The sequence below is a fragment of the Stigmatopora nigra genome, chromosome 9 (genome assembly GCF_051989575.1).
Source record: "Stigmatopora nigra isolate UIUO_SnigA chromosome 9, RoL_Snig_1.1, whole genome shotgun sequence".
Classification (NCBI taxonomy): domain Eukaryota; kingdom Metazoa; phylum Chordata; class Actinopteri; order Syngnathiformes; family Syngnathidae; genus Stigmatopora; species Stigmatopora nigra.
In genome coordinates this window covers 6,612,118-6,630,461 of record NC_135516.1, presented here as the reverse complement: position 1 = coordinate 6,630,461, position 18,344 = coordinate 6,612,118, and the positions used below count along the sequence as shown (strand labels likewise).

General features: G+C 38.7%; 3 protein-coding genes and 1 long non-coding RNA gene across 5 annotated transcripts in view; 1 reads left to right on the top strand and 3 right to left on the bottom strand.

Moving 5' to 3' along the window:
• Positions 1-560: 560 nt before the first annotated feature.
• On the bottom strand, positions 561-7,183 carry LOC144201425 (ankyrin repeat domain-containing protein 13C-A). Of its 2 annotated transcripts, XM_077724034.1 has the most exons (13): positions 6,426-7,183; positions 6,275-6,316; positions 5,650-5,754; positions 4,423-4,508; positions 4,307-4,352; positions 4,166-4,232; positions 3,358-3,502; positions 3,144-3,275; positions 2,446-2,607; positions 2,301-2,380; positions 2,132-2,230; positions 1,661-1,761; positions 561-1,591 (listed from the first exon to the last, which is right to left on the bottom strand). In XM_077724034.1, the coding sequence occupies exons 1-13, from the start codon at positions 6,769-6,771 to the stop codon at positions 1,461-1,463; spliced, it is 1,542 nt and encodes a 513-aa protein (XP_077580160.1). In that variant the 5' UTR covers positions 6,772-7,183; the 3' UTR covers positions 561-1,460. The 2 variants fall into 2 exon arrangements, with proteins under 2 accessions (XP_077580160.1, XP_077580159.1); XM_077724033.1 differs by lacking the exons at positions 6,275-6,316; positions 6,426-7,183 and adding an exon at positions 6,173-6,195.
• znf830 (zinc finger protein 830) lies at positions 6,447-8,435 on the top strand. The gene has a single exon (XM_077724032.1). The coding sequence runs from the start codon at positions 7,196-7,198 to the stop codon at positions 8,324-8,326; it is 1,131 nt and encodes a 376-aa protein (XP_077580158.1). The 5' UTR covers positions 6,447-7,195; the 3' UTR covers positions 8,327-8,435.
• On the bottom strand, positions 8,436-13,858 carry efcab14 (EF-hand calcium binding domain 14). Its single transcript, XM_077724031.1, has 9 exons — positions 13,161-13,858; positions 12,355-12,503; positions 12,110-12,255; positions 11,598-11,696; positions 11,323-11,424; positions 10,929-11,081; positions 10,464-10,548; positions 10,260-10,388; positions 8,436-9,855 (listed from the first exon to the last, which is right to left on the bottom strand). Exons 1-9 carry the CDS (start codon positions 13,337-13,339, stop codon positions 9,683-9,685), a joined length of 1,215 nt encoding a protein of 404 aa, XP_077580157.1. The 5' UTR covers positions 13,340-13,858; the 3' UTR covers positions 8,436-9,682.
• Positions 13,859-14,189: 331 nt separating this feature from the next.
• The window catches only part of LOC144201854 (uncharacterized), a 43,717-nt gene continuing 39,562 nt past the window's right edge, over positions 14,190-18,344 (bottom strand). Inside the window, exons 4-5 of the long non-coding RNA XR_013327405.1 lie at positions 17,849-17,955; positions 14,190-14,268 (exon numbers count right to left, since the gene is read on the bottom strand). This is a non-coding gene — a long non-coding RNA (uncharacterized LOC144201854). The remainder of the gene's footprint in view (positions 14,269-17,848; positions 17,956-18,344) is intronic.

Genomic DNA, 18,344 nt, shown 5'->3' with positions numbered 1-18,344 from the left:
GTTTTCATAATAACATGCATTGGTCAACGGTGGGGCGAGGGCGGGGCTGAAAAATACGTGTTGACTGGGCTTTCATACTTAAAAAAAATACATTGTATTCATCATAACGTCTGTGGGGGAAGCTGTAAATACTTTTTGGTTGGGCTTTAATCCTTTAAAATACAGTAGCATTGCACATTGTGAACATTGAGATGACATGCACTTTAGTGTTTGTTTTTTACTTCTAGACATTTAAATTATACTATGTGTAAGTGTATTATGTGTGTGTACATATGTATATGTATGTGTATATGCGTCTGTGTATGTATATATATATGCATGTATATATATGCATGTATATATATATGCATGTATATATATATATATATATATATATATATATATATATATATATATATATATAAATATATATATATATATATATATATATATATATATATATATATATATATATATATATATATATATATATATATATATATATATATATATATATATATATATATATATATATATATGTAAATCATTTTTATTGAAAAGGTTAAACAGATGGCAAAAAGTAAATGTGATGCTGGTGCTTTATTGAAAAGGGAAGGATGAGTGCCAATGATTTCACAGCTTAGTTCATACAAATAACTGACAAGCTACTGCAAGTACTTGACGGTACTTTACGTGGTGACATTATTTTCAATGCACTTCCGTAACCCCCAAAACACGAGTATAGAAACTCAAGACGCCAGCAACATCACACCTGATAAGTCTCGCGAGCGCTCCCTCCCATCTTTGACACAAAAAAACGCAAACGACGGGTGTGGAGCAGGAGGTAAACTTGAGCTAACCTGAATGTGGCTTATGAACACGATTTGGAGCTCATTTCAAAACATTCTTGTGTATGTATTGCTACACAGTGTAAGAGACATATATATACAAATGCATAATCAAGTCTCGAGCTATAATGTGACCTATATATTTTTTTTAGTTTTCAGAGACAAAAATACTTACGGTGTCAGTACTTGTGAAACAAACAAAAAAAAGAACACGAAGATTATTAATAATATACATGGAGTTCTTTGATGAGAGAATAGCAGCATGAAAGCATTGGTTTGCTTTGGATCCAGCGACAAAATGGCTGGCCGTCAGTTCCCTTATGATATAAGATACAGATAAAAAAAAGATGTCCTTAAATAGTGGCTTTAACCCTATTAAGTCTACAGGTTGGCTTAAATTGAACAAAATGTTTAATTAATCATCTCTGCTCATATACGTTAACCACTAAACTCAAATGTACTTTGTTTGCTAACCAAAAAAAAGGAGCAGGAATCATTTTTCATGTTTTTAAATATCCGCAACATAAATATTGTTCGATATCTTTAAAAATAAAAAAGGCCTGCCACATCTAATTTCTCCCTGACAGCCATTTTGAGAAATACAATATGCTTTATGTAAGGGTTTCCAGGTGGTCAGAGGTCCGGAAAGCGGCTGGGGTCTTCTTTAAAATCAGGTGGGATGACGAATAGAGAGCTCTCAAACTGCTCGTGGTGGAACTCCTGGAAGGTGACGGTGGCTGTGATGGTCGGGAAGACGGGGATATCTGCTCAAGAGAGGGTTTGAGGCTGGTTAATGGAAGGACCAGAGCCGCCGCTTACCCGGACGGACTTACCCAGTTTGACGGGAAAACCGGGGGGCAGCTTCATCTGAACGAACTCCCGCAGCTTGTTGAAATGTTTGAACGGAGCTACCACTTCCAACACGTTCAGTAGGCTATAAAAATGGTAACAAAGCAATTATCAATTAGTACTATTTTTCCTATTGCCAAAGTGGGATTAAAAAAAATGGTGTGAACGAAGGACTTTGAATTTCTGTTTCGATTTGAGGAACTTCTTTAGTAAATTCTAGTTTTTTTTTCTGTGTGGGGGGCGAACAAAGTAATTAGATGACTCTGGATCTTCATGGTCAGATGTCATTGAGTTGACAATGATGTTTATATTGAGTATAGTTGGTATAATTTAAGTGGAAACCAATTGCAACCTTATCATCATTACAACAATTCTTGGATTTTAGACCAGGATTAAATTTCCTATATCAGTTACCTTTCCTATATTAGTTAGTTAGATCAAATGTGCGTACTTACGATTCAATACCCAGAGGGAAGTCCTGGCTCATGGCCACAGTGGCCTTGAAGTGCTTTTTGTTCTCCTTACACATCAGCTCCCTGCCCACATGAGGAGGCCTATGTCCACAAAGAGAGTATCAGAACACGGTTCTACTCAAGGAATCATCTCAAATAACGGCTACCGTACTTTCCGTGCTCCGCCGAGATGTACTCCTCCCAGGAAATAGTGTTGGGGGCCGGGGTGGAAAGAGACTGCCTCCTCACGGACTGCGTGTAGAATCAGCATTTATCATTCCGAAGCAAGAAAACTGTTAAAAAAAAGTGTCATGTACCTCAAAGTTGTGCTCGCTGATGCTGCCGCCTTTGCTGAGGCTCTCCATGATGGCTTTGTTCCTGAGGATGTCCTCTTCGCTCAAGTGCTCGCGGCGTTTTCTGGACTCCAGCACCAGACCGTTGACGGCGTAGAAGTCGGCCAAAAAATTGCCCACTCGTTCCTGACAATATCAGGTCAAGGGATAATACATAATCATTTTTTTCTTGTAGGTTTTTCTTTATAAACTGAAAATACATTTGTAAAAACAAACGTCTCGCCCCTAGTGATTACTTAGCTTCAATTAGATTGCATGTTTTAGCATTTATAAATGCTCATGACATGGGATATTATATATTGTTATATATTATATATATATAAAGGCCTGTATAGTGCAAATTAAACACAATTTCCAAACCACAAATTTGTATTTGCAGTGATTTATCACTCTCCTTGAGACATGTAGCATGATTAATTTCAGAAATACCTACTGTGTACTTCCACTGTATTTTTTATAATACATTAAAAATGCCTAAAATTGAACTACACACCCTTGGCTAAAAGTTTTCAGACTCTTACTCATTCAACAGGTGTAATTTTTGCTAGTTTATACTCTTTCTCATTCAACTAGAATGGTGAAAATTCTCAAAACGTACATAATTTTGGCTAATTATAGTCATATCCACACACACTCATGACCACAATGAGCACATTTCTTACCGTTTTGTCCTCCCTGAAGAGCCAGCCACTCTGAGTGCGGGAAAAGGTGATGGACTTGGTGGACAAGGTGGCTGAGTAGACATCGCTGCTCATCAAAATGTCCACCTCCTCCTCAGTCTCCACCTCAGACTCCTTTGTATGATAAACACAAACATGTCTATTAATGGGCTGCTACTGTTGCTGCAGCTGCTTTTGCAGGCAAAGCTTGTCGAACCTCGTGGTGTATTCTTTGGTACACTTTGGCCTCGTTGTCCAGGACCACAAAGGACTGTGAGGGCAGTGCGTCACCATTGAAGATGAAGCTGAGGTCACCACGCTGACACTTCATATCGATGAAGTCAATGAGGGTGGTGTCCAACCTATAAATGAGGGAAATGTTATTGTTCGTGTAGTGACAGTGAAAACATCCCACATATTGTCACTCCTTGTAATGTGACCAAATGTGGTTTACACCCTTAAAAAAACAGATCAGGAGGGTTGTATTTTTTAGAAATCATGAAATTCAGTTCCTCTAAAACATTTTTGACAAAAACAACCATGACACATTCAACCCAAAACATTGAAATTGCCTATTCAATTCACATTGCCAAAAAACTCAAACTGATTTCATAAGTTTAAACTTCTGTTTTACTCACTGCTCTTGAAAACAGCTTTTGAGAAAATGTATACAAAAATTCACCATTGAACCCTAACTCCATGGTCAACATAATTGGACCCACAAAAATATCCTCTTAGCACCTGTTCAAAATTCAACAGTCCAAATTGGTACACATTGTTTCCCATTGGCTCTTGAAATAAAATCCTTTAAAATCAATTTTTTTTACCTTAAATCTGGTTCCACATAAAAAAACCTTTACCTAACATATTTCTCCAAAAAATGAATTTTCTTTTGACACCCTCACACATTTGACTAAATTCCCATATTTTCTGCCCAAAAAAGACACATTGAGCAAGAAAACAGTCTCCACAAATTGAATTTTCTACCCATGTTACTTGACCTACCCTCTTTTTCATATGCCTACCTGATATTGATGCCCTTCTTGTAGATTTTACAAGTGTCCGAGGGAAGCATCCGGGACAATAGAGGAACTGTAATGGAGAAATTATGCTAAGACATTTTAAAAAAACAACTATTTCCATCCATGTTTCACCAACCTACTTACCCCAGCTTTGAAAATCCCAATGCAGTTCCAAATAAAAGTCCCCAAGCTACAAGAAGATTTGCGTATGATGAAATTTGACACCAAAAATCATTGTAGCATTTGATGTGCTTACTTACCTCCCTGAGGGCTTTCAACAACTTTGGCCTTTTGTCTTCGACACTCTCGCGTGATTGCTGCTTCAGTTTCCGCAGTATTGCTGTAACTAGGAGACAGAAAATAAAAAGCAATTAAAATACCTACACACCTTCAAGGCTAACTTTTACTGAATGACTGTAAAGTCACTTAACAATTTTTGAAGGTAAAATCTTCATTTTTTTTCAAGTCGGTGACATGACGAGGACAAGCTTTTAATTTTTAAAAATGTGTATCACTCTGTAAATGTTAATTATGAATAGAAAAATAAATCACCCACTAGTCTAGTCCTTTCTCAGGCATGGATGGTTCTTATAACTTAATCATGTTTTGTTATAAACAAAAAAAAAAACGGTGATTATCTTTGCAAAGCACAATTTCTCATTGTGTTGTGTACCTAATGAAGTGTCAAATCAATGAATTCACACACGAGAAAATTTTGCATTTGGTTAAACTAAGACACAAAAAAAGCAGAAAAATATATAGTATAATAAATAAAGTTCAGTGGTGCATCACTTTATTAAAGTAGTAATTCTATTGGCTACTTAATCACATGGCACGTCTACGTAACGCATGAGCAGGCAGCTCCATAAACGAATGCATCTTGCAAGATCCGTTGTGGGAGCAATGGACGGCCATTATGTGCTGACAAGGCAATTTGCACCAAGTAAAGGTGATGATAGAGGACAAATCGCCCTTTTTTCCCCCTCCCTTTACCATACATAGCCTTCAATTGGCATTTTCTATTAAAAAAAATGCATTGGTATGCATGTACATAAATCCCAAGGGGGCGGGGGTCGCATGCTTAGCATCTACATTAGCAAGAGACAAGACTTGCTGCCATGAAGGCTACTTTTCAATAATTCACTCTGGACTCTTCTATCTTTAATGGCTTGTACAAGATTTGGAGCATGAACAGAAAGAAGGCATCCCATAAAGCTTTTTTGATGAGCTTTACGACGACGTTAAGCCGCTATCCAGGCTACGCTCCAAGGCTGCCGGCAAGGCCGAAGCCAGAAAAAACAAATACTCTGAAAAAAATCCATAAACTAACATGCATAGAAATGCAACAAACTCTCGAATATAAAGTAAAGAGAAAATTGTCTTTAAGATTACTTCATAATTCATTACTACAGCCGTTTTCTAATGCTGGTCCCTATTAGGCTGTCATTATGAGCTATAAAACAGAGTAATTTTTAAAGTGCACTTACTCATTTGTCGGTCACCATAGCTGATAGCTTCTGCTAGAGGACTCCATCCTTGTGCATTCTTCAGCTTTACAGGTGCATTGTGGGCCAGAAGAAGGAGGGCACATTCTAAACAGATAAAAATAAAGAAATAAATTGTATTTTGTATGTACAGGCTTATTTTTTGGTACAATAAAAAGAAAAAGATATGGAATTAAACAAATCACCCTTTCCCAGTGTTTTCTAATTAGTGGGTGGTTAGTAGATTGTGGGTTGACAGTAAAAAATGTAAACATAAAACATGGAATTTGTTTTTAATTCAAGTTTACCCCTTTTTCTTTTTGTACATTTTATGCTATTATGTTGTTGCATAATATACAGGTTTACATAATACAACATAAGTAGTCAAAAACACAAATAAGTAGTGAATTACACAAACAACAACAAACAAACAGATAAATAAAATAATCAATAATTACTGATACATAATAAACAAATAAGTCATAATGAATAAGCAGTCAACATAATAGATAAGTACGATTCATACCCAAGATGCCAACAAAAATTATGTTTATTAAAAAAAATATATATAAATATATATATCTAGAAGCCTAGTTTGAACAGTACGTAGAAAAAAAATAACGGTTACCTTTGTGTCCTAGCATCACAGCCAAGTGAAGTGGTGTATTACCTAAAAAAACAAATTGTATACATTCTTTAATGATCAAAGAATAAAGAAAACAAACGAGAAAATCCATTTTTTTTTAGAAATAGTAGGTGAATGTAAATGACGTTCTTACCATGCACGTCTTTTTGCGAGATGCTGTGGGTCCTGATGAGGGAGGAGAGTCGTCTCACATCCCCCTTGAACACGCACTCGTGCACGGGGAAGTCTTCGTTAGTGAGGATGATAGGATTCTTATTATCGTCATTTACAATCGTACTGATGGAAGCATTGCCGTTCAGGTTGTTTGCATTTAGCTGCTGCTGATGCAGAGTCGACGGTTTGACAGATTTTAGGAAAGCTTTGTTCGACTTAAATTGGTGCGCGGTTCCATTCGAAGTCTCGTCAAACGAGTCGCTTTGCGCATTTTTGTTGCCTTTGTAGTGCTCCTTCCGCACGGCGAGTATCGTCTCACCTGTCATAACGGCAAAAAGACCCAACGAGCTACTAGCTAATTACAGTTGTTGACATGAGAAATACACAGAAATGTTTAAATGATCAATTCCGTTGATTGAAGGTCGTCAAAGTTGACAGCGACATTAAGTGAGCAGCCGGGAAGCGGTGCTACGGTTGCTAGCTAGCCCGCAATTTAAAAAAAAATATGTACACAGTACACGGTGGGCGCGGCGTCAAAAGCCCAAAAGCTACAAATATCAAAGCGCACTCATAAGAACACACGCATTTAAGACTAAAGCATAAATAATTGCAAGATTGATCACTCCATCAATTTTTGTACCCTGATTTGTATAAAAACCGTTTGAGAATCAGCGCGTTTTGCGGCAAATAACAGACGGGATGGTTCAATAAGACAGGAGTGTTAAGCTCCTCTCGCGAGAACCACTGTGAATGCGCTTGTTTGGCTACGTCATTTTCACGCGCCATTATTGTTGCGCGGAGTTTACTGAGCCAGTCACCTCCAGTAAATCATTTTACAATTGTATTTTATATTTCTTAAGAATGGCTAGCAACAAGAAGGGGAAGAAAGTCGTTAATCAGGAGGAACTCCGGCGTTTGATGCGGGAGAAGCAAAGGCAGACGTCCGAAAAGAAGCGTGTCGAGTCTCCGTTTGCCAAATATAACAGTTTGGGACACTTGAGCTGCGCTCTTTGCAACACGCAGGTCAAGTCTGAGCTCCTGTGGCCCGCTCACGTTTTGGGGAAGCAGCATAAGGAGAAGGTGAGCGAGCTTAAAGAAGGGAAACAGACACAGCCAAATCCACAGTTGAAGAGAAAAGTGGCGGAGGACAATGACGTCAATGCAAAAAAGGCCAAGTCAACAGCAGGTCAGTCGGTCGCAGGGGTACCTGGAGATTTCTTTGAGAAACCCAACTCTGCCAAGACTTCAGCTGGTGTAAGTCTGCTAGCTGGAGTTTATGATGATGATGACGACGACGAGGATGAAGATGTGTTGCCCGCAGCATCAGCACCACCGACCATCGCTGATTCTCAGCCCGTAGAATCTGCTGGCCTACCAGCAGACTTCTTTGACAGCTCCATCCCAAGCGTCCCGGCAGTATCTCACTCTGGCTCCATCACCAAGGCAGAGGAGCCAGAGAAAAGCGTCGAGAAAAAGGATAACATGGCCGAGGCACTACCCGAGGGCTTCTTCGACGACCCGGTGCGAGACGCCAAGGTGCGTAACGTGGATGCTCCCAAGGACCAAATGGACAAAGAGTGGGAGGAGTTCCAGAAGGAGATACGGCAGGTAAACACCAAGTCGGAGGCCATCGTGGCCGTGGACGACGAGGAGGGCCGCCTCGAGAGACAGATAGACGAGATCGATGAGCAAATCCAGTGTTATAAGAGGGTGGAGATGCTGAGAGACAAGAGAGACATGGCAAAGAGAAGGTATCGGCCCAAGACGGAAGAACCTATGGAGATTGAAGCCTGCATAAAGGAGGAAGAAGAAGAGGACCACGAAGAGGAACTGCTGGGTCTTCTGTATCAGGACTGGAGGGCCAAAGGGGCATTGGCATGATTTATATACATAGTATCATGAAAATCAATTTATACCAACTCAACATTTTGTATTTAATGTATGTCACCATGTGAATAATGGGAATAAAAGCTCATCAAATACTACCACATTTGAAACCTGAACTTTTTATTCATGGATGCTCACACACGAACACTAATAAAATCTTATACAAGTAGGCTAGCAGCATTCAGATCAGCGATAGGCAACCAATCCTCCAAGGGCCGTACTACATGTGAATATTACATTTTTTTTGCATTATTTTCAGAGCATTTGTGGATTAAATTTAGTGTAAGTTGCCCACCCCTGATCTATACAAACACATTTAGAAGTTGCCTACGCCATTGCATTCCAAGCTCATTGTCAGAACTACTGCCACAGAATTGACAGTAGCAACTTTGTCATAAATAAACGTGTACATGTTACATAATTATAAGAAACTTGGAAAGCACATCTTAAAATAATACACAACATTTGAGTACAGAATTTTAAATGAACTCATTGAACACCCTGAAAAAAAATGAAATATGTACACATTTTACAGAGCGACCATTATATGGACGAATCCATATATAGACAATTGCGTCACCCATAAAATGAAGTCAATTAAAAGAGTGACGTCAGTGCTTGTACTACCTGATGTACATAAAGCCTGCGGTGTCTATTGCAGAAGTGGGAATTTTACCACCATATTTTAAGAGCTCACCCGTGCCATATTGAAGAAAAATGACGCAACGATCAAACAAATGTGAATGATTCGCATTCCTCGATTTTTTTGATCCGATAGTTATGGTTTGCCCACCTGCTCTACCGCATGCTAGGTCTTTAAATGATTAAATTGGTTGTTTTACCAACTTAAAATAGCCCTTCACATCATGTTTAAGGGAAAGAACACAGAAGAAAAACAAAAGTGGGCACACAATCTATTCTAATTGCATAAAAAATAAACTGAATTATTTTTCAGATTAATCAAGCGTTTTAGTTGAGAGGAAAAGTGTCTAAAACTGCTAAAGATTGGAAGAATTTGCTTCTAGTAGTCCGTTTGTAAACATTCATAAAAGTCTATAAATACAATACACGCTTGTGGAAGATGAGTGTTTGAAAGGTTTGGGGGTTGGAAAGCAAATGTCCGCAGTGAGTGATAAAGTGAAGTTGACGGCTAAGAATGATACTCAAAAGGTAGGTGAATATTCTGTACATGAGTGGATTAGGGATGTCTTTTAGAGGCCAGAAACTAAAGATTGGATGGATTGTGACAATAGCTTCAAATAGACATGAAACAGTGCAGCAATTACAGAAATGATACCCAGACCTCACTGGGCTTTCTTCAATACGGCCGTCCGTGGGTCCCTTTCTCGTTCACACCCCGAAAGCGACCCTCAGTTCTGTGAAGGAGTACCTCTTGTCCCCGTCATTGTCGAAACATCTCATGGCGCGAGCGTTCGGAATCGATGACCCAAGTTTCCCCCATAGCTCCACGTAAGTTAGGCTTGCTGGATCACCGTTGACATCCACGAAAATTTCCTCAAGATCTTATGGACAAAAAAAAAATCAATTACTGTGGTATCATGAATTGCTCGATAATTACATGTTAATTTAGTGGCACAGTCCCAGTCCAAAGTCAATTTCAAATGTACCACTATTATATATGCTACATAAACTGCTTATTTTTTCCCCAAATGACAGCAGAGCTCAGGGTAAAATTAAACTAAATCTTGGTGCAGCCCCTTTCTTCCCCTGACCTGAACTCTATTAAGAACCTGTGGCAACTTCATTGAAGAAAGCTCTTGGCTTTGTTAAAATAACAGATGCTAATGTGATTCTGGATCATCAAAACCTATTTACACTAGTTTAAATCGCATTGAGCATTTACGAATATTAACAAAACAGTAAATTTGTAATCATTAGAATCAAAGCATGCATGTATTTTACCCACCTTTCAAGGTTACCCCAGAAAGCAAAAGCCTCTTTTGGCATTTGACGTCAATGCTTCTCTTGTTGCGCTTAGTGGTGAGGAAGCGCGGGTGTCTGTTAGTCTCTGTGTCAGGACTTAGTGTAGAGCTGTCTGTTAAAATAACAAAAATATATAGTAATATACCTCAAGAGGATTATGTCTGTTAAAGCATTGACAGTTATGAACCTGATGATGGTGATGACGATGATAATTGGACAGTTTGTGTCTCAGCCTTCTTCTCTGACATTTCAGGTCCGCTGCTATTAAGGAGCTGAAATTAAGCATTTTTCAACAGGAAAATAAGAGGCAGGGTGCATTTTGATCATAATAAACATACACATACCAAACAAATACATTGAAATCAACTGGTAGAACTCAAAGAGAGTGTCAATTGATGTGGCAGAATCTGTTCTTGGACCCCATCTAACATTAGATTTAGAGTTTTCTCAATATAAATTGATGGAGCTAATCTGTCGATGGTGCAAATTGTGGTTCTAACATTTTGGATGTAATACCAGTGAAAAAAGAAATAGGTTTTAAACCTGGCATTTGAATGGGTTGTTGCTTAATTTTTACAGCCACTGTACTCTAATCGCTTCAGTGTTGAAGTTACTGTCTTAGTTATATCAAAATGTTAAAAAAAATGCTCACATTTTGTTTGGAACCATTCTCTAAAGATGAAACTCTGCTTTGAAGCTCAGCAACGTTGGACCATATTATGTGGATCTGCTCACTATCCCACTTGTGGCGCTGGGCCTCTGTCTGGTTGGCCTCACTCACTGCTGTCCTCAGGTCACTGATGTCCTGTACCAAAGCACATAATCAAGTGGACACTTAATGTTGTACCATTTTCAGACTAATGTGGTCTCCAAAGCCACACGTTGTTCTGAAAATGTCAAAAGATGCTAATATGGTGGAAGGGAAACTGAACAACTTCAATGAAGGCAATTTTCTAATGCTATTGTCCTTATACATAATTTACCTTTTAAATAAAGTTTTCAATGAACGTTACATTTTGGCCCCTAAGTGAATTTACCATCGTTACCTTCAGCTCATTGTCCAAATTTTTCATATTTTCGAGTGTCGTCTGCATTGTCTTTACGTCATGTTGCACGCTTGTTAACGTGCTGCCTATAGTAGCCACACTCTGAAAACAAAAAGGTGTGGGGGTTAAAGCAGTTAAATATTTACCACAAAGAAACAAACTTATTTTTTTTAAATAAGTGTGTTTCCCTTACTCCGGTTTTACTAGGTCACTCAATGACATGATTGACACACAAGGGATTTTGAATAGAAAACCCAGGGAAGATAAAATCTTACCTTCTGAAGTTCTTCAACTGTAGTGGGTAGGCTGATTAAATCAGAAGCCGATTTCAAATTGGCCTTTAAGTGGTTTACAGCAGAATCCAGCTGAGTGATCTAATTCACACAAAACAAATGCTTTGGGTTTATTTCCCCTCGTGTTTGTGACAGAGTGAGAATAAAAAAATGGTTAATGGTGAGATTTTTATTTTAATTTTTTCCCCCTCCAAATGTATGTGGCATACCATGAGAAAATAAAATTGCAATGTAAAGAATCAAAATGTTGACACTTGATATGCCCTGCGACCATAGGGTTAGCGGTTAGGTTCCAGGTTACAATTGTTGGGGTGTCCTTGGGCAAGGCACTGTTGACAGCACCTTCTATGGCAGTGGCATTGGTGTGTGTATGTATAGAAGAATAGGTGCTAATGTAAAGCTCTTTTGGGAATAGTAAAAACGGGGATAAATGCAGTATATGAAAACTTTAATTACCTTACATCTACCTGGCCAAAAATGAAATGAGAACTAACCTTTCGGTTCATTTCTGTGAGGTTAAACCAGACTTTGCTTAACCCCTTCTCCCCATTTTCAATGTCGTCAAGCTTTTTATCCTTGTTTTTCAGCTCCTCGCTCAGCTTTGGTATTTCACTTGAAGACTCTTTTTGACCAGATTCCACTGTTTATGTTGAGAAAAAAAAAGAATCACTGCAGTGTTCAAATTTCTGTACGTTTTCAGGCCACGACATTATATCAGCTGTGTGGAAACAAAGCTTACTGCTTCGCAGTTTTTCCTTCATTGAGTCCAGATCTTCTTTTAAGGCGATCTGCATCCAGATGAGTCCAGCGCAGGCCATGACGCAAGCAGCGAGGATGATGAAGAGAAACAACGGGTAGCACACAGTGCAGCATTGATTATAACTTCTCCTGTAAAATACAAAAGCAGCAGAATTGGGCATACTGCAATTTTCCTTTTAAATTATTCATGGAATCAAGATCTTTTGAGGCTTTGGGTATTGTACATGTTCAGGTATTCACAAGTATTACAAACCCTCTGAAAAATAAATACGGGATGTTAATAATGAAAGACCTAATCAGCCATGTAAGGTCATTTACATTAGCTGTCACAACTGTATTCTTGTAAAAATTAAGTTTAAGGCTTGTCTAACTTCCATTTAGTGCATTCTTTTCTCTTTATCCTTGTAAATGCCCAAGTCTAATTTTAAAGTATTTCACTAGTAGTATTCATTATCCTCACTTTGTTTTTAAAATGCTATTTATTATTGAAGTTATTTTGACCCATGCAATGTTTACCTACAGTATAAATCTTCATGCAACCTATATTCATGTTGTGATCTTGAAGTTTTACTGATGTTATTACACAAGTTGAGATCTGTAAAATGATACATTCGCTATCAACAATCGTCACCTTCATTTGCATTATCAATATACTCTTCGATCTATCTCTTACTTTCTCGGTATAAAATATGGTTATACTATTGTAGAAGACTGGTTTATTGCTGTTGCGATGACGCACTTATAAGTCAATGAAGTAGTAAAACATGTCGTAGTGTGAGCACTCACTTGCCAAAACTAACTCGACTGCCAATCCCGCTGAACTCGTCGTCGTCCGAGCTCGATTCAGACTCCGAATCCGGCGGTGGTTCGGTCCGGAGAAGCCGGTGCCCGGAGCCCTTTTTCGCCTTCTTTCTCTTACTGTCCCCGAGTCCAATGAGAGCATTTAGCTCCTTTCTCTTCTTCATTTTCTTCTGCGGGGTCAGCGAGCCCGTCGCACTCGACTTAAAGCCGACTAAATCTAACGATTTGTCCAGTTTGCTTGTTGACTTGATGTGGAAGGGAAGCTAAGCTAACGCCAGAATTTCAATCACAGTATGCAAATTAGGGCAATAAAAACACCAGACACTACCAGTGACGTGATGTGGGACGTCAATTACCGACTGGTTGTAGCTAGCCGACCCTTATTATTATTATTTAAATCCCCTTTTCAGTAACTTTGAATGCTTACCCGCCGATGAAAATACACCGGATGGCTATTCGGCTACATTGGAGCATTCACAACTACTGGTTAACATCGTCTCGACGGCATTCAAAGTTCTTCACCCCCATGACGAGCATATTTGTGTTGACGCTAAAAGACGTATGACTATAGACACGACATATTAAACGTAAGGATAAATGTACTGCGACGCACTTCCAGCCGTCCGACGGCCTCGCTGCATGTTCAGTAATGTTTAGGTGCGACATTCCAGTGAGGTTAATGCTGATTGGTGGAGACCGCTGTCCTCAACTTCCTCGATCGTGCACAATCCCCGCCCACTTTTATGCAGTATTCATTTTACACGCACGTACTTACAATACTACTTGTTGTGTTCACCTTAATTTTCTTTCTAAATAATGCATTTTTGGGGTTGTTTTTTTAATTAATTGCTTTTGAATACTCTTTTTTTTTTTAGAAATTATCTTTCTTCTTTTTTTCCAAATAATTTTAGGGGTTGTTTTTTGAATTATTTTTTCTTCTTTGTTGATCAAATTAATTTATTTTTGGGTTTGTTATTTGATTATCTTCCATACAATACAAAAACAATAGTCACACCTTTATTTTTCCTTCTTATACCTTTTGTAAACATGCTGCACTTTTGAAGTCTTTCCTTTAGTGGGAAGGAAGCTTCTTCTGCATGAAAAAAAATAAAATATAAACATTAAAAAATAATTTCATGCAAGGTAACCTTTAACTCACTGACTGCCATTTTCAGTGATAGAAGTCCAATCTGTTTGAACTGGGACATTGGGACTGGCAGTGAATGAATAAATGTTAATTTGCTGCCTGTCCTCAATTCAACTGGATGTATACTTGTGAGGAAAAAAAACTCTTACATTTACAGCGGAAGGATGATTGGACACCACACGATTAAATGTCTTTCATTAGCACTGAAAGAATTCAAGGTCATGATTCAAATGAAATATTGTAGAGAATATTAATCAAAAATCAAGAAAAATTCTTCCAACCTATCGAATTTGCATGAATTCATTTTGTTGGCTTCGCATTGATGAAACCTTGAATATCCCGTTATATAAAATATATCTTCAAACTCTTCAATTTTGGTAAGTGTCTTAGCAGTGCTCTTCTTTTGAAGGGTTAATTTTAAACAACACATATTTCAACTCCATTGGAACTTTAAAATCAGTAATAAGTAATTTTTGTGGAGTTGGCTGGACTATGTAAATTTAATCGGACTCAGCGGTTGACAAATCGATATGGATCGTCGACTAAATGGGAATAGCGGAGTTATTTTCTTAATACTTACTTCTTTATATTCAATATTGTGCAATACGTATTGACCTTGGCTGCCATGTGGCTATTGGAAACAGGCCATCCAACCGACCTTCCGTGTGACCCAGCAAGGCTCTCGGCTTGAGTAAAAGCAAGGTTTCTCTGGCCTTTGGCTCTTTTTCATAAAAATTGGACACCCACTGGCCTGCTGGAGAAAAATATTTTCCTTTATAACCCCTGCTGTCTCCCCTCTAAAACCGCTCTAGTGAATTACTAATAATAGACGGCCTGGTATGAAATTCAACACACAATAGCCTCTGAATACTCTTAGCATCTCAGTTTGAGACGATGCCCTACTGCTGATGCTTTATTACACCCAGAAAAGAGATTTCTTCCAGTAATAATAACAACCTGGTGCCCACACAAAGCTAATATTGTCATAGTTTAGCAGAACTAATGTGCCATTTCTGCCGTACCAAACACGGTCGGCGTGGTGTTATTGTTTTTGAGATTATAGGGGAAAACATTTTAATCAGTGTCATAGCGCCGTCAAAGGGGGCGTGCTTCCCCGCTGTGGTTCATATGCATTCTTGCCAGCTTGAGGCCTGTGAATCACCGGCGGCATATAATTTCTTTTCCTTTTTCATTTCATTATTTTTCATAGGACTTTGTGTCAAGTCGTTCAATATAATTACAAGAAAAAATAACATTTCGTCGTTGGGCTTTGACGGGAAATTCAACAGCAATGCATGAAATTGGAGCAGAATTGTCTGCTAATTGACGATTTTGGCCTCACATGGAGAACGTTCTAAATACAGATTATCATCAATTGAAAGCTGAAGCTATAGCAACAGCAAATCTAGGAAGAAACCCATACCCACCCGAACTGTGAGACCAATCCAGTTGTCCACTCTTGCCAAAGAGATAGAGACATTTAAGACCATGTATTTGCATTGGGAGCTCCTAGCCCTCTGAGTCCAAGAGCATTGGACGTATGCCTTGAATTTATTGTTTTGTTTTTTTGTACTGACTGGTTTGGCACTTTAATTCTATTCTATTGTATTAATGGCCGCCAATTAGTTAAGAATTTTTATGATTCAGAAGATTCTTTTCAGACAGTAGCTTTGGAAAATCAATCAAATTAGTACAAAATTTTAATCTTAATAATTCTGGGGTGGAGCACCTGGCTTCAAATCCAGGTCGGTCCACCTATGTGGAGTTTGGATGTTCTCCCCGGGCCTGCTTGGGTTTTCTCCGGGTACTCCAGTTTCCTCCCACATTCCAAACACATGCATGGTAGGCTGATTGAACAGTCTAAAAGTGTGAGCAAGAATGGATAGCTGGCCATCAATTCAGAGTGTCCCCTGACTCTGGCCCGAAGTCAGATGGGATAGGCTTCAGCACCCCCTGCGACCCTTGTGAGGATAAGGCGGTTCAGAAAATAAGATAATTGTGAGCTGTGAAAATGGATGCGGTTTCTTTTCTTATTTCTGAGCTTTATAGCATCAGCAGGGGGCAATGTTCTCTCACTCGAAGACATGAGAGTCAAGGACAAAATAGGCTCACAATCTCAGGCTCTGGAGGCCATGCAAACTAGATCATTTCCACCATTTGGCTCAACTCTCGCTACCATATTGCCATTTGTGAATGTTTTACTCTTAGCAACAGAAACACTGCACACTTTTTTACACAATGTGCTCCTGTAAATTGTAAAAAAAAAAACCACTGTAATGTTGACATTGTGTTACCACGCTGCGTGCATGTTAAAATGGAAGGAGTGACATTAAAGCTACTTATGGAGTCACATCAGCAATACAATACACAGCATGATAACAAGAGTGTTTAACACTCAATCAGCAATCAGCTTGTGACTACATGGGCTGGCTCTCAAGCACATACAAGGGGATAGTTTGACGTATTAAGCTCATGAAAGGAGCCAGGGGGAAGAAAAGATCTGACATGGAAGTTCAACGCCTTGATTGCAATTGAAACCTTTTCTTTTCGTGCTCCTCAAAATGTGTGTAAGCCAGTGTCATTTAATCAAGGGCTTAGAAAAGACACCAATTGAAATGACAGAAAGGAAGGAAGACAAACATCCATCATTTTCCCATCATTTATAGTCTTCTATTCATGATAGTGAGGTGAAGATTAAAAAATGAATCAAATTGATGGAAAATTAGAAAAACTTTCCAACCTTCACTGGCATCTTCAGTAAAAGTATCCTCATTATATACGACAAGGTGTTGACTTGGATTAATTACTGGTTTTAAATATTGACTTGCATTTGTCACCTCAAAATCACCAAAAATGATTGACTTTGAGAATCTTTTATTTACCGCAGAAGCAAGACACTATTAAATGAAATGCACACCATGAATGCACAAGTGGGATGTGTGGTAGAATGTACACTACCATCAGAAAATATCGAAAACCCATACGCTGCCGTAGCTGTTTTAAAGCTTGGACTATGCCTGCTTTGGAAAAGGCAATTGTGCCTAATTTTTTTAATGCTTTATATGTGTGTGTGGCTCTGTGTGACACCTTGTTTTCATCAAAAATAACATTGCCAGTAACGTTGTATTTATTAAACTTAAAAGGGACTGCTCAGTCATTTTGATGATTTATTTTCTCAAGAAATAAAATGTTTGAACATAAGTGCTAAAAAAATGCCATAAACTGAGTGCTATATCTCAGCATTATATTCAGACTCTTCTATTTGAACATATTTTTGCCAGGAATCTTTAAGGTGGGTATAAAATGTAATCAAGAGGCTTCACAGGTTCGGGTTTTGTCACTTCCTAACACTATAATAGGCTAAAAACGGCATCAGTGTTTTGTTCCTGGTTAGTCCAAGGACCAATACAACAATATCGTGACGTTATTCACACTGGTGAATAATCAGGAATGAACAAAAAAAGCATAACTAAGAGCTACACAAATGGGAATCCATTCACTCTAAGCAAGGAGGGGCTTTACTTACTTGTTGGAACCGTTGCTATGCCCCAGTAGTCATAGGGGTCTTGGGGGGGAGGGTTACGTTTGTAGAAGTGATAGGCTGCTGGAACCATCTGAACCATAGTCTTCTCCCTGCATATGACAACAACATGATGTGGAAAAGGTACATGTTCATACCTGCAAAAGTGAAAAAGATTTTGTCCCCATTCTTCTTAAACCTTGGCAACATTGAGTTTGACTAATAGAGCACAACAGTTATACCAATAACTGAGTGGTAAAAAAAAGTTTAGTAATGGTATATTAGAAACCACCCTGGTCATTCCTCTCATCTCCCATGATGAAAATCCGACTGTTTCCACGGTAACAGCTATATCTCATCATCAGCCATCAGGCAGAGAAACACGGGACGGGCTGCATTTCTTGAGAATAGAACGTAATGGACTTATGGACTAACTCTGAAAATTACTTGCCGCTGATCCAGTTGCCTTCACCCACTCTCTACCCACACACGGACGGTGAGG